Source organism: Myotis lucifugus, unplaced genomic scaffold (assembly GCF_000147115.1).
Source record: "Myotis lucifugus unplaced genomic scaffold, Myoluc2.0 scaffold_105, whole genome shotgun sequence".
Lineage (NCBI taxonomy): Eukaryota > Metazoa > Chordata > Mammalia > Chiroptera > Vespertilionidae > Myotis > Myotis lucifugus.
The window spans coordinates 1,685,537-1,699,999 of NW_005871153.1; the positions used below are offsets into that span (position 1 = coordinate 1,685,537).

The 14,463-nt window shown below is 50.2% G+C and overlaps 1 protein-coding gene across 1 annotated transcript in view; it reads left to right on the forward strand.

Annotated features, from left to right (window-relative positions):
- Positions 1-3,675: 3,675 nt before the first annotated feature.
- The window catches only part of SLC12A8 (solute carrier family 12 member 8), a 120,882-nt gene continuing 110,094 nt past the window's right edge, over positions 3,676-14,463 (forward strand). Inside the window, exons 1-3 of the mRNA XM_023757298.1 lie at positions 3,676-3,756; positions 9,356-9,502; positions 14,115-14,306. Coding sequence (XP_023613066.1) covers positions 3,676-3,756; positions 9,356-9,502; positions 14,115-14,306 — 420 coding nt within the window. The remainder of the gene's footprint in view (positions 3,757-9,355; positions 9,503-14,114; positions 14,307-14,463) is intronic.

Genomic DNA, 14,463 nt, shown 5'->3' on the forward strand with positions numbered 1-14,463 from the left:
TTGGCAAGAATCTTGCCCTTGTTTGTTCACAGCAGTGCCCACTGCATGCTGGGTGACATTGTAGACTCTTCCAGTTTTGTCATGGTAACATTCGTGGGGCAATCCTTTTTTAACGGTGCCCGTTCCTTTGATGTCCACAATATCACCTTTCTTGTAGATTCACACGTATGTGGCCAAAGGAACAACTCCATGTTTTCTAAAAATCCTAGAAAACATAGTGGGTGCCTCTCTTTCTCTTTGTGTTAGTCATTTTGGCGAATTACTGGAAGGTGGTGGTTCTGAGTGAAAGGCCATAAGAATTCTTTTTTTAAAAATTTAAATTCTTTATTGTTTAAAATATTACATGAGTCTCCTTTTTCTCCCATTGACCTCTCCCTGGCCGCTCCCATAAGAATTCTTGAACAGATATAATACAGGCTGATCCACTGAAGCACCCAGAAGAGTAAACCTCCTGCAGTTGAGTGTTAGCTGGTTTGCCTGTTGTTGGGAGAGGACGTTAGGGTCCATGTCTCTCCTCCAATGTTAAACCCAGGTGGACTTCCTGGTGGCAGCCCGTGTCCACAGGAAAGGCTCTGTCCTTTTGCCAAAGCGGCTGGGAGGGGTGGGGAAGCTCTGGTTCAGGTGGCCGTGTCATCACTGCTGCTGGATTTTGTCATTTTGGGGGATGGTATCAGATGTCCAGATCACAGCTCTGCGTTCTGAAGGGCAGAGTGAGGGAGGAGGGGGTGTGTGGTCCCGGGAGGCAGGACTCAAGCAGGGGTTTCCCATCAGCAGCAATGTTTTCATGGCGTCTGAGGGTCTTACCCCTCCTGGGGCTGTGTTGTGTGGGAGACTCCCGGCCTTGGATGGGAATTAGGATGAACAGGCCTGGAACACCCCAGGTCAGCCCTGCAGGACCACTGTCTGTAGGCACTGGCTTTCGGACCTGTTCTGTGGCGGGAGACACCCACACTGCACGGAGAGCTCCGCTTCTGGGAAGGACTAAATCAATATTGACCGAGGGTGCCGCCCAGACCGGAATCCAGGGGAGTCAGACTTTGACACTCCCTGTGGGTCCCCACTCCTCCGCAGAGCTGTGTGGTCTCCACCCCCGAGGGGGGGTACAGGGCACCCCCTGGACATTGTTCTGGAACCCCTAGGACACGTCAGCTGAGCCCCTAGGACACGTCAGCTGAACTCCTAGGACAACCCAGAGAGGCTGGGACTGGCAGGAGCTGGAGAGGCAGCTCTCAGGGCTGCGCTGGAGAGCAGGGACTCACCTCGATCTCAAGGACAGGTCGTCGGGGGAAATAGAAAATGCATCCCCATTAAGACCTCTTTTCTTTCTCTTCCTCCCAACTTCCCTGAAGACACCCGCCCTCACACTGAAAATCGTCTCTTGTGCTCGATGCTTCCAAGAGCTTTCACGGTTATCTTCTCACCTGCACCGTGCAAGCCTCTCTGGCGCGGTGCGTGGCTGTCTCACCTCATTCGGCCAGAGCCCGAGGGGAGGACTGCGGTGCCCGCTCTGCCGCTGGGCCTCTCAGCGCGGCCTGGGTGTTCTCGGGCGCGTCATTAACAATGAAACAGCGGCTTTCAGAGGGCGCCCCGCGGCTCCCTGTGCTTCGGCCAGAGCCGCCCGGCAGTTGTGCCGGGGGCGGAGGGGCAGGCCGGTCTTGCTTTGACCCACTGCTGACCCGGGTGGGCGGAAGCACGGCTCCTCCCCTGGTTTCTTTCCCTCCAGCTGCCACAATAGAGGAAGGTGTCATCTCACATTGCAGATGTGCTCACTGCGCCGGGCTGGTGGCGGCGGGAGGCGGTGTGCGCCCCACTGCCGGTCCTTCCTCCCACTCAGCCCAGCTCGCGGCTGCAGGAGGGTCCCCCCCCCCCCCCCGCGCCTCTCAGGTGCAGGTCCCCCCTTCCTAGACGCCCTACTCAGTGCAGAGATTCCCTGTTCACAGGAAAGACTTCCACCTCTGAGCTAGAACACCCCGGGACAGCCGTGCAGTGTCCAGCGTGGAGGGCAGGCCCCTGGCGCCAAGGGGAGGCCTGGCTTCCTGGCTGGGAGCTCGGGAAGGGACCTGCCAGCAGAGCAGCATGGAGATGTGATCCGGTCTGGCTCCCAGTCCCTGTGCCCTGGGACCTGCCGAGCTTGTCCCTGCAGGGAAGAGAGGAGCCTGACGCTTGAGCACTAGTGTGGTGTGCAATCTGAGGGGCCTCCTTGCTCCCCGCTCTCCTTCATCTTCGTCCCCACCCCTGCGCGCCAGCAGAGGCCATGCCAGGCACAGCACACATCCTGTTCCCGCCTCTTTCCCCGCAACCTGCTATGTCTATGTCAGAGAATGTCGAATGGGACCCTTGTTAGCCACACTGGGACCAGACCTCTCCCCTAGGTCTTACCAAGACAGCCTAGAACTGGCCGGCTGTCACCTATGGCCATCCCACTGCCCCGCCCCCTGCCCTTCTGCCCTCCTGCCCTGGGGGATAGAAATTACTGGGAAGAGATGCAGAGGGAGGGTCTGTGAGCCTTGGCTCTGTGGGAGGGCATGCTCAGGTGAGAGGGGCTCCTCACCCTCCACAGAGGAGGGAGTGGGCTGGGAGTCCTGCGTGTGGGGGAGAGCTGATACCCTGCTGTAGGGTGTCGGCTTCTGCTGCAGCCCTCGGGTCTGCCCTCAGCCTGTCTGAGCAGGAGCTAGCGGGAACTGGAGAGAGCTGGCCCGGCAGAGCAGGAGTGATCTGTGGAGCAGCTAGTGGTGATATTGTGATTTTTTAACAAGAACTACATACTGGATTTGCACCCCCATTCCTGGCACAGAGCTCCTAAAACCCTTGGAGTTTTCTAAGAGTTGAGAGTGACAAAGGTGTCTTGATATTTATAGCAAACCCCTTGATATTTATAACAAACTTGGTTGATGTTAATGAGGTGACTTTCGGAAAACACCTGCGGGTGGAGGCTGGTTGCCAGGGAACCAACCAGTCATGAGAGGGTTGGAACTTTTAGGGGAGGGTGAAGGGCTGGAGGTTGAACCAATCACCGATGGCCAATGATTTAATCAATCTCGTGTATGTAATGAAGCCTCCATGAAAACTCAGAAGGAGAGGATTGGGGGAGCTTCGGGCTGGTGAACGTGGAGATGGGGGAGAGTGGCGGCTCAGGGGGCGTGGGAGCCCCACACCCTTTTCCCATGCCCTGCCCTGCGCCTCTCTTACATCTGGTGGTTCCTGAGTTACATCCTTTTATCATCAACTGGCGATCTAGTAAATAAATTGTTTCTGTGGGTTCTGTGAGTCCCTCTCGCAAAGTGGTTGAATCCAAAGAGGGGGTCGTGGGTTCCGCCGATCATTAGTCTGTGGGTCAGACACCCGGGTGACAACTGGACGTGCAACTGGCAGCTGGGAGGAGGTGGGGACGCCGTCCTGGAGGACTGAGCCCTTAACCTGTGGGATCTGACACCATCCCTGAGTAGAGAGTCAGGATTGAGTTGAATTGTAGGACATCTGACTGGTGCCGGAGAACTGCTTGCCGTGGTGTGATTCTGACACCAGTCGCAGCCCCACACATTGGAACTGGTGTCAGGGTCATACCTGACATGGCCCAAGTGGGCACTATGCAAGGTAGCTGGTGTGAGTTGGTTAGATGGTGCTCCCCTGACAGGTCAGCTTGGGGGCATCCCGCAGGGAGTGAGGCTGGGGGACATGGTGGAGAAGGGAGAAGTGAGACGAATGGGCATCCAAGCTGGGGCTTCCACGTTGATGTCTGGAGGCACTGCGCCCATGGTGGGAGGCTGGGAAATATCTCTGTGTTACCTATTTGGCATATTTAAAAAAATATATATATATTTTCATTGATTTCAGAGAGGAATGGAGAGGGAGAAAGAGATAGAAACATCAGTGATGAGAGAGAATCATTGACCTGTTGCCTCCTGCACACCCCCCACTGGGGATCAAGCCTGAAACCTGGGCGTGTGCCCTAACTGGGAATCCAACTGTGACCTCCTGGTTCATAGGTCGACGTTCACCCACTGAGCCACTGCAGCCAGGCACCTATTTGGCATTTTAATCTAGGGTTTTCTGTCTCAGCCCCTGTCCCTTTTTCTGTACTTTTGTTTCTTCTCTTCCCATCCCCCCCTACCCCCCCCCCCAAATACACACCGTCCCTCTCTCCATGGGCTTGTACCAGTATCTCTCTCTAAGAATATCAGGATTGCAATCTTGGTGTCAAACTCAGGCTCCTGTGCGTCTGATGAGCAGGCTCTGGGAATACTTGATTATATTGTTCTGTCACTGGTTAGAAAGGGCAGGCACACTCCCGGCACATCTCGCAGTAAGCTGTCCTAGCTGAGCCGCCAAACCCAATTCACACCATTTGCACTTTCCTCCTCAGGGTAAAGCGTCTCCTACAGCTTCTACCTTACTCATCCGTGAAACACCTTTAAGGCTGATTTAGTCCAGTGAGATCCAGGAGCTGAAAAGCTTTTCGCACATTTTTTTTTTAAACCCTCACCCAAGGAGTGAGGATATTTTTTCCATTGATTTCTAGAGAGAATGGAAGGGAGTAGGGAGGGGGAGAGAGTGAGAGAGACACATTGATTGGTTGCCTCCCACATATACCCTGACCCGGGTTGGGGTTCGAATCTGCAACCCAGGTACATGCCCTTGACCAGGAATTGAACAGGTCGAAGCTCTAACCACTGAATAATGCTGGCCAGGGCTTTTCATATGACTTTAGGTATACAAACATGTAAGCAAAACAGCCTTCAGAGTGGAAATGCAAAGGCTGGCATGAAAGAGGAATAACGTTTTGAAAAATCACAATGGGAGGAGAGACCAAGATGGCGGCGTAGGTAAACACCGGAGACCGCTGCCGCATACAACCATTTCAAAAATACAACTAAAAGACGGAACGGACATCACCCAGAACCACAGGAAAGCTGGCTGAAGAGAGACTCTACAACTAGAAGGAAAGAGAACAGCAAACTGAGGCTCAGAGGAGGCGCAGTGTGGAAAATACAAAGGTACCGAGGTGCGCGCGAAAGCGGGCTGGTGGCTGAGGGCGCGGTTGTCGTTTTCGGTCGGGAGTGAGTCTCAGACTCTGGGCTCCAGATCCAGGCGAGTCTCTAGGGATTCAGACTCAGACGGGAGAAGCGGGATTATCCGGCATCAGTTGGAACCTGAGGGCAGCTTTCTCTCCGAGGTTTGCAGCGGCTGCCAGGGCTCTGAGAAGCAGAGCCTCTGGGAACGGGACTGAGAGCGGCCATATCTGCTCCCTCCGCCCGCCCTGTGGATCCCGCCCCGCCCAAGCCCTGCGCACAGCCATTTGCCCATCGCCTCAGGCAAAGGCTGGATTAGCGCCTCCCCAGAAGACAGACGTTTTCCACACAGCTGATTCCTACAGCCAATCGGCCTGGTGGTCAAATCCCTCTAGTGTTAACTACAACAATTAAGGCTGGGCTAGAACAAGACTGCGCACAAAGACCACAAGGGGGTGCACCAAGAAAGCATAAAAGATGCGGAGACAAAAAAACATGACAGAAATGGAGGATATGGAGCTAAGAATCGCAATTTTGAGGGCTTGCTATAAACTTGAGCAGAGCCTCACGAAAACTAATGAGACCCTCGATGCTACGATAAAGAAATTAGAAAGTAAGCATACACGGACTGAAATAAAGAATATTATACCCAATAGCAGACCAGAGGAGCACAAGAATCAAACCAAAGATTCGACAAAAAACACCCAACTGGAAAAGCAAAATGAAAAAAGAATCCAAAAGTGTGAAGATAGTGTAAGGAGCCTCTGGGACAGCTTCAAGCGCACTAATATCAGAATAATAGGTGTGCCAGAAGATGAGAGACAGCAAGATATTGAAAACCTATTTGAAGAAATAATGGCAGAAAACTTCCCCCACCTGGTGAAAGAAATGGACTTACAGGTCCAAGAAGCGAAGAGAACCCCAAACAAAAGGAATCCAAAGAGGACCACACCAAGACACATCATCATTAAAATGCCAAGAGCAAAAGACAAAGAGAGAATCTTAAAAGCAGCAAGAGAAAGAGACTCAATTACCTACAAGGGAATACCCATATGACTGTCAGCTGATTTCTCAACAGAAACTTTGCAGGCCAGAAGGGAATGGCAAGAAATATTCAAAGTACTGAATACCAAGAACCTACAACCAAGATTACTTTATCCAGCAAAGCTATCATTCAGAATTGAAGGTCAGATAAAGAGCTTCACAGATAAGGAAAAGCTAAAGGACTTCATCACCACTAAACCAGTATTATACGAAATGCTGAAAGGTTTCCTTTAAGAAGAGGAAGAAGAAAAAGGTAAAGATACAAATTGTGAACAACAAACATGCATCTATCAACAAGTGAATCTAAGAATCAAGTGAATAAATAATCTGATGTACAGAATGAACTGGTGATTACAATGAATCAGGGACATAGAAGGGGAATGGACTGACTATTCTTGGGGGGGGAAGGGGAATGGGAGATGCGGGAAGAGAATGGACAAAAATCGTGCACCTATGGATGAGGACAGTGGGTGGGGAGTGACGGCGGAGGGTGGGGCGGGAACTGGGAGAAGGGGAGTTATGGGAAAAAAAGAGGAACAAATGTAATCAGAACAATAAAGTTTTAATTTAAAAAAAAAAGAAAAAAAAAGAAAAATCACAATGGGAGATTTAGGGATAAGGCAAATGTATTCACAATTAAGCCAATTCTAGGCTATTCGACATTGAAATCTGAAAGATCAAAATTTAGGAGCGAAGGGGCAAGTGACCTGTGGGCCAAGCCCAGATTTTACAGTGTGGACCGCAGGTTCCAAAGCCCGCTGTGGACTGGGCAGTGTGTCTCGTCTCCCAGACGCTCTTTCCTTGGTTACATGAATGGCCTTCTCCCTGCCGCCTCCCTCCCAGGGGTGCGGTTGGGATCAAAGGAGGGATTGATGTGGAAGCTGAAAGCACTGGCTAAACGACGATGCTCTGTGGCTGAGAGTTGCCGTTGTTCTTACGGTGCCTAATAAAGAGCAGGCCTGTAAGAAGCCACGGGTGGGAAGCTGAGCACACGCAGGGACAGGAAGTTGGACCGTGTCCTGAATTTTGAGATTAGGATCCTGGGAAACAATCCTGCATTCAGCACACAGGTCCCTCGGTACCGTTCGTCCAAGGACAAGCCCAGGTTGGCAGGGTCCTAGCTTTGAGTCACGATCACTGCGCTCACATTGATGGGCTTTCAGGAGATTCCTCTTCTGTGGTTTGTGAAAGACAGAACGAGGAGCAGAAATGCTCACAGTTGAAAGGAGTTCCAGCTGGAGTCAGGGGCCACCCAGGAGCCCCCTGGCCCCTCTGGCCCTTGTGGCTTCAGTGACATCCTGAGGATTCCTTGGCCTGGGAGCGTGTGGATATAAGAAGGAAAGAGGAGCTGGGAGCCCCTCCTTTGGTTTTGACCGAGTATAGCTGCCCCCGCCTCTGGCCTGGATCACACACATCCATTGTGCTCAGCCACCCCGTGCCCGTGACTCCAACCTTAGACGTCCCTGCCCTCGTGGTTTCTCTGCTCTTTCGCTGTGTTGATAGGTCACATGCACACAGCAGTTAGACACACTGCGCGCGGTTCACAGTGGTTCTCGGCGCTTTGCCGGTGAGAGTCACTGTCGTCGAGGGTGTTGGAGGACTCCGCTCACGTCTGGCTTAATTACAAAGCCCCTGTGAGAGCAGTTCGCAGCATGAGTTGCTACTGGTTTTAAGATCGTTTTAGTATTTCCACAAGGTTTAGTCTTTTTAGTAGAGTTTCCATTTGAGTGTTCCGTGAGTGCCTTCATTATTTTTGAATTGGAGAAATGAGGAAGGTGTCTGTTCAACTACTTACCAGCCTCTGATTCTAGACAACTGCCATAGGATGCCTCAGAAGCCTGTTCAGTCAGGAAAACAGGAAGCACTCTAGGTATTTTAAACAGGGAATTTAACACACAGAATTCATTATGGAGGTGCTAGAAGGACCAGAGGAGCAAAAGATGTAAAGTAAGGAGGCTACCCAAAGATTAGGAGGTGCCGGAGGCTGCTGTCCCCTGGGACTGGAGAGCTGTAAGGGACTGTGGCATTACCCAGAGCTCATGACCACTGCCTGCGCGGGAACCAGAGTCCCACTCTCACCTAGAAGTGGCAACAGCACTGTGACCTGTATCCCCGGGGCCAAACTCAGTCACAGGGCCACACCCACCTGCAAGGAGACCGGGAAATGTCTGCTGCGGAGTGGCTAGAAGGAAAGGGACCGTGTTTGCTGAACCACTAGTCTCTGCTACGCATGGTACAGGAATCACTGCCGTGAGGAGAGACCAGGGACCCTTTGCAGACTCAGCCTTCAAGATTCTGCCTGTGTGCATGCAACCTGCTCTGCGGGAATAGGATGGGAGTATTTTAACCGCTAGAGTGCCGGGGAGCGCGATCATGCTCCTCCCGCAGTGTCACTATTAGATGCTAGTAGTTTACTCTTTATTGACAGATGGTACCTAAGTGCAGATTACTTATGATGCCGAATGTTTGTAGTTCTAAAATTGACCACTGGCATTTATCTGCCTAATTGTTTATAGGTGCTACGATTTTATGAAGTTTACTCAGATTTTGTAGCCCTAGAGCTTCGAAATGGCGTCCAGTTCTAAGTCTGCTTTTATTAGTAATGATGATATTGCTAAATATGTCAATTCTTGCTGTGAAGATGACGATTTTGTGGAAGATATTGGAGAAGGGTGTCCCTCTATTTTAACATATGTTTTGTACAAATTTTTTTTCTACTAATATTTTATAATACAACTAGAAGCCCGTTGCAGGAGGATTCCTGCAAGAATAGGGCTTCCTCCAGCCGATCGCGTCGCCAAGCCCCGCCACCCAGGGCCGCAGACAGGGGTCCCGGCTGGGGGCGGGGCTTAGGTGGCACACGGGCGCCCAGATGGCGGCTCGTGCTGGCCCGCCCTGCCTGCAGTATGCAAATTAGACACCATCTTTGTTGGCAGTTAATTTGCATATCGTGCTGATTAGCCAACGGGAGGTGTAGCGAAGGTACGGTCAATTACCATGTTTGTCGATTATTAGATAGGATCAGCAAACAATATATGTCAAAGATGAAAACAAATGTAGTAACGGTTTCCTTAAGTTTTTGAATATGTAACTTCATTTACTTGCGGTTCATAATTTTTTTTCCTAAACTGCTGTAAAATCAGCAAAAATGCCTTGGAAATTTTAGCATAGTTCCTAGGATATTGGTTGGCACTCAAAGGGTTAAAGCTGAGTTCTCCTACCTCCTCCTGATCTATTTCCCATCCCGCCCTTCCCCTCCCTGCCCCTTCCTGGTGCTGAGCTGACTCTGTGCTCTGTTTCAGGGGGTCCTGGCCCAGCCCCAGCCCTGGTGGAAGGTCCAGCTGTTCGTATGGGAGCCAGTGCTGTTCGGGACCTGGGATGGCGTGTTCACGTCCTGCATGATCAACATTTTTGGGGTCGTCCTTTTCTTGAGGACCGGCTGGCTGGTGGTGAGTGATGGCTTGGTGGCCCAGGAGTCTCTTGTGGGCCGGTGACATGGGGAGTCTGTCACTCTTGGGCATCCCCGGTGCCGGGAACAGATTCCTGAAGCACAGATGCTCCAGAAACATGAAGCAAGAAGCACGTACATGGAAGAGTTACATTGCTTTTAAAATGGGCCTCCCACAGAGGCTTCAGTGCCAGCCTCACCATGGACGTAACTACTGAATATGAGCGCAGAACTCGGGGCACATCGTAGGTGGGACTAGAGATGGGTCAGAGAGAGGTAAGTTTGCCTGCAGTGTGTGACCCTCTCCAGCTTCCCTGGTATTCTTCCACTCGTCTGGTGCCCTCCTGGTGGTACCAGCTCCTCACCTAGGTGGTGGCCTCCCCCACTGCACCCAGTGCACAGGGAGCCTTGGTCAGAGGTGCATACTGACCACACTCAGGCCAGATTACCGGAGGCACACCTTTTGCATGAGGCCATGGGGGTTAGTTTGTCTTCCTCTGTAGATGAAACAAGGGCCTCTCTTTTATGTCTCACGTGAAAGCATCCTGGGACCTTCCAGGTAGATGCGTGTCCTGAGCAGGTATCAGCCCTTCACACAGTGCCGTCTCCCTCGGACTTCAGTGAACTCAACAGGCTTCTCAGAACAAAAGGCCAGTCTATCAGGAATCCTTGATGAGCACCTATTGTGTATCAGGAACTACATGCCAATAAGATTGCAAAATATAAGACCCTGTTCCTTTCCCTGGTGGGCTAACAGCCGTAGTGGTTAGATTTTACATCAGGAATTCAGGAGAGCTCTCCAAGCAGCATTAAACCTCCAGGAGTGGAAAAGGCTGTGACTATAAGGTTGCTGAGGTCTCCAGGGAGCATCCCGGAGATGTGGTTAAACCAGGTGTTGAAAGGTGAGCTGGACTGGACAGGTGAAAAGAGAGAGGGGGCCATTCAAGGTGTGGAATGTACTAGGGTTCTCCAGAGAAACCATATAACACTCTCTCTCTCTCTCTCTCTCTCTCTCTGTCTCCATATAAATATATGTATATATGGAAAGGGGGGGCAATATTTATTTTAAGGAATTGGCTCACATGATTATGGGGGCTGGCAAGTCCAAAATCCGTAGGACAAGCAAGATTCAAGTGAGAACGGAAGTTGCAGGCTCAAGTGCCAAGGCTGGAAACTCAGGCAGAATTTCTATGTTGCTGTTTGGAGACAGAATTCCTTCTTTGGGAAACTCTAGTCTTTGCGCTTAAGGCCTTCAACTGATTGGATGAGGCCCACCCAAATTATGGAGGGAAATCTCCTTAAAGTCAACTGATTACAAATGTTAATTACATCTTAAAAATACTTTATAGCAACTTCTAGACTAGCACTTGACCAGCCAGCCACCATGGTTTGGCCAAGTTGATATATAAAACTAGCCACCACATAGGCAGATTCCAGGGGATTAAAGCTTCACTGTAGTGGGGTGTGTGGGGTTCTTGCCCCCTCAGAAGGCCTTGGTGAGGCCAGACCTTCCTAAGCCCTTGTCCGACTCCCTGAGCTTTGAGTCCATAAAAGATCAGTCTTTCATTGCCAGCTCACAGCACACACAGGAGGTTCATTTAAGGTAAATGGATTATCCAACTGTGTTTTATAACAGGAGGATGCTTCTGATAATTCTTTCTGAGAACATTTGGAAAATTAAAGTTTATTGAATTTTCCAATTTGTCTTTGAGTTAAATATTTAAAAGGATTATGGGTCATATATGGCAGTTTGCTTGATAACATCTGACTTGCAGACTCAAAAATAGTTGCATTCCTAATGATATATTTATTGTTTATGATAAAGGCAATGGACATATCAATGAATATTTAACTATGAACTTTTTATCATTTAGGTTTTTTAAGTTTCATACTTCATACGTTCAGATAAATTTTTTTTTTAAATATATTTTATTGATTTTTTACAGAGAGGAAGGGAGAGAGATAGTTAGAAACATCGATGAGAGAGAAACATCAACCAGCTGCCTCCTGCACATCTCCCACCGGGGATGTGCCCGCAACCTAGGTACATGCCCTTGACCGGAATCGAACCCGGGACCTTTCAGTCCGCAAGCCGACGCTCTATCCACTGAGCCAAACCGGCTTCAGCCGTTCAGATAAATTTTAATTTAATATCAGAGAGCCCAAAATTGATTTTTTTGATCTAGCCCTTATATATATTTAAATTGATATGCCACACTAAAGGGTTTTAACTATGGTCTTGCAGAATTCAATACTTGTAATGGTGAGAATTAAAAATAAAGTAGAAGCGTTCTTTAAAAAAGTCCTTGGCCCAGGGTTCAGCCTGAACCACATCCAGTGTGGGTCGTATTTTTTCTTTATTAATGTGTGGACAGCTTAGGGCCGAGTCAGCAACCTCCCTGGTGTGGATGCTAAGAATTCATTCCCTTCACCCCTGTTCCAAACTTACAGGGGCTCCCACTTACAAAACCACAGTCTCCCGGTCAGACTTGTCATCCTGGCGGCAGTCTCAGGTGTCTGGGGTTGACCTCTGTTTGTGCCCCTTCCTGTGGGCCACCTCACTGCCCAGCATCTCTGCAGCCTGTGTCCCAGGGAGGCCCATCAGCTGACCACTGTGGCCGAGTAAGGCCTGGCCAGTGACAGCCTGGGCCACAGGGCTCTGTTCCTGCAGGGGATGGTTCTGGAATGGTGGAAGGAGAGAAGGGTGACCTCTCTCTGTTCTGATGTCCATGGGCCTCCTCTGAACCCTCTCAGTGGGTTATTTTTTTGAGAACTGGCTATCAAGAGGTGTCAGTTCTATCCCCAAAGTGAAAGCACAAGTTGTATTAATCATCTATTGCTGCATCACTAACTACCCCAACACGTAGCCGCTTAGAGCAATGAATATGTCATCCTGTCTTTATGTTATGTTATAGCTTCTGTGTTCAGGAGCTGGGTGCCTCCTGCTCAGTCTGTCATGGAGTCATAGTTGAGCTGTCAGTCAGGGCTGCAGTCTCATCTGAAGGCGTTACTGGGGCAGGACTGTTTTCAAGATCACTTGTGTCGTTGTTGACAGGCCTTGTCCTGTGGGCCTCTTCACAGGGTGCCTCATTCCATGCAGCCTACTTCCCCCAGGGCCGAAATCTGAGAAGAGAGTGTGAGAGAGCAAGAGCCCGAGAAGAAAGCCACAGTCTTTTTATTTGTTGTTGTTAATCCTCACCTGAAGATATTTTTCCCATTAATTTTAGAGAGAGAGAAAGGGAGGAAGTGGGAGAGAGAGGGAGAGAGAGAAAGAGAGAGATAGAGAGAGATAGAGAAAGAGAGATGTGAGAGAGACACATCAATTGATGCCTCCTTCACACGCCCCTACTGAGGTGGGGGATTGAACCTGCAACCCAGGTACTTGCCCTTGACCAGGAATCAAACCCACCACCCTTAGGTGTGAGGGCCGATGTTCTAATCACTGAGCAACACTAGCCACGGCAAAGCCACAGTCTTTTTATATCCTCATCTCAGAAGTGACATCCCATTACTTCTGAAATATTCTGTTCATTAAAAGTGAGTCACTGGGTCTAGCCGGCACTCAAGGTGAGGCGATTACACAAGGACTGGAGTGCCAGTAGGTGGGGATCGCTGGGGCCGTCTTTGAGGCTTCTGCCACACAAATACATCCTTTTGCCCTAAAGTGATCTGTTTTCCAGTTCTGACATTAGTTTCACCTGAAAAATTATATTTGATCGTGGAAAAAAAGGCAAATGTGGGATGCCAAAAATCAGGTAGCGCTTCTAGGAGCTGGCACACAATTAAAGCAGGTAGAGGTCATGCCCAATGGATTTTTTAAATAGACAATATTAACTAAAGAATAATTTGGCAGCATATTTATAATTTGGAAAATGTTAACGTGGTAGTTTTGTCATGGAAACTTAAAGATCGGGGCAGGATATTTTATTATCACGTGAAGACAATTTAAAAGCACACACAAAGGAAAAGGTTAGTAATGATATAATTTCATTAAAAATATAAAATCAGCAAAATGAGAAACTCTGCATAAAACATAATCCTGCTCCCTCGGAGCTCACAGCCCAGAGGTGAAGACCGACCCGGAGGTAGACTCGGTGCGATAAGTACTGTGAAAGCACTAAGTCGTGGGTGCTGTGGGGGCCCAGAGCAAGGGGTACAGGACAGCGTCCTGAAGGAGGAACCCCCGAAGCACCGAGTCTTAAAGGATGTGCTGGAGGGAACCTGGCAAGGAATTGAGCAGGAAAGGCATTCGAGGCAGGGGATCAGCATGGTGAGGGGTGCTGGGGAGAGAACATGTGACTTAGGCTGGGGCACAGAGTGAATGCGGGGTGTTGTTGGCAAAGGGATGAGAGGGACTGGGGAGGGGGAGAGGGGACAGAGTAGGAGGGGCCTCATCAGTGTATTACGTAGCTTTGACTTTATGGGGGATGATGGGAAGTCATTGAAGAATTTGAAGCAAGGACATTTTCCTTCATCTGGCCTTACTTCTGGTGGTACTGCACTTGCCCCACCTCTGGGGGTGGGGGGAGAGGTGGTCAATGCTCCTTCGAGGGGCTGCATCTGGCAGGGCCTCCTTATCCTAACCCCTGACCTTGCTCCTTGTTGTTCTGCAGGGAAACACGGGAGTGCTCATGGGCATGTTTCTGGTGTCCTTCGTCATCCTGGTGGCCCTCGTCACCGTGCTGTCTGGCATCGGAGTTGGGGTGCACTGTGGCGTTGGCAGCGGTGGCGTCTACTCCATGATCTCCTCGGTCCTGGGCGGGCAGACCGGAGGCACCATCGGGCTACTCTATGTGTTTGGACAGGTGAGCCTGGGCTGCTGGGGCAGGGGAACTGTGTCCCGAGGCCTCTAGCATGTGTGGCATTTCTTCCCTTGCCTACTGTTTGCCACCATCTTCTCATCCACATTCTCACTTGGCCTGGGGAGAGACGAGGGTGGGACAACTGCCCCCATTTTATAGA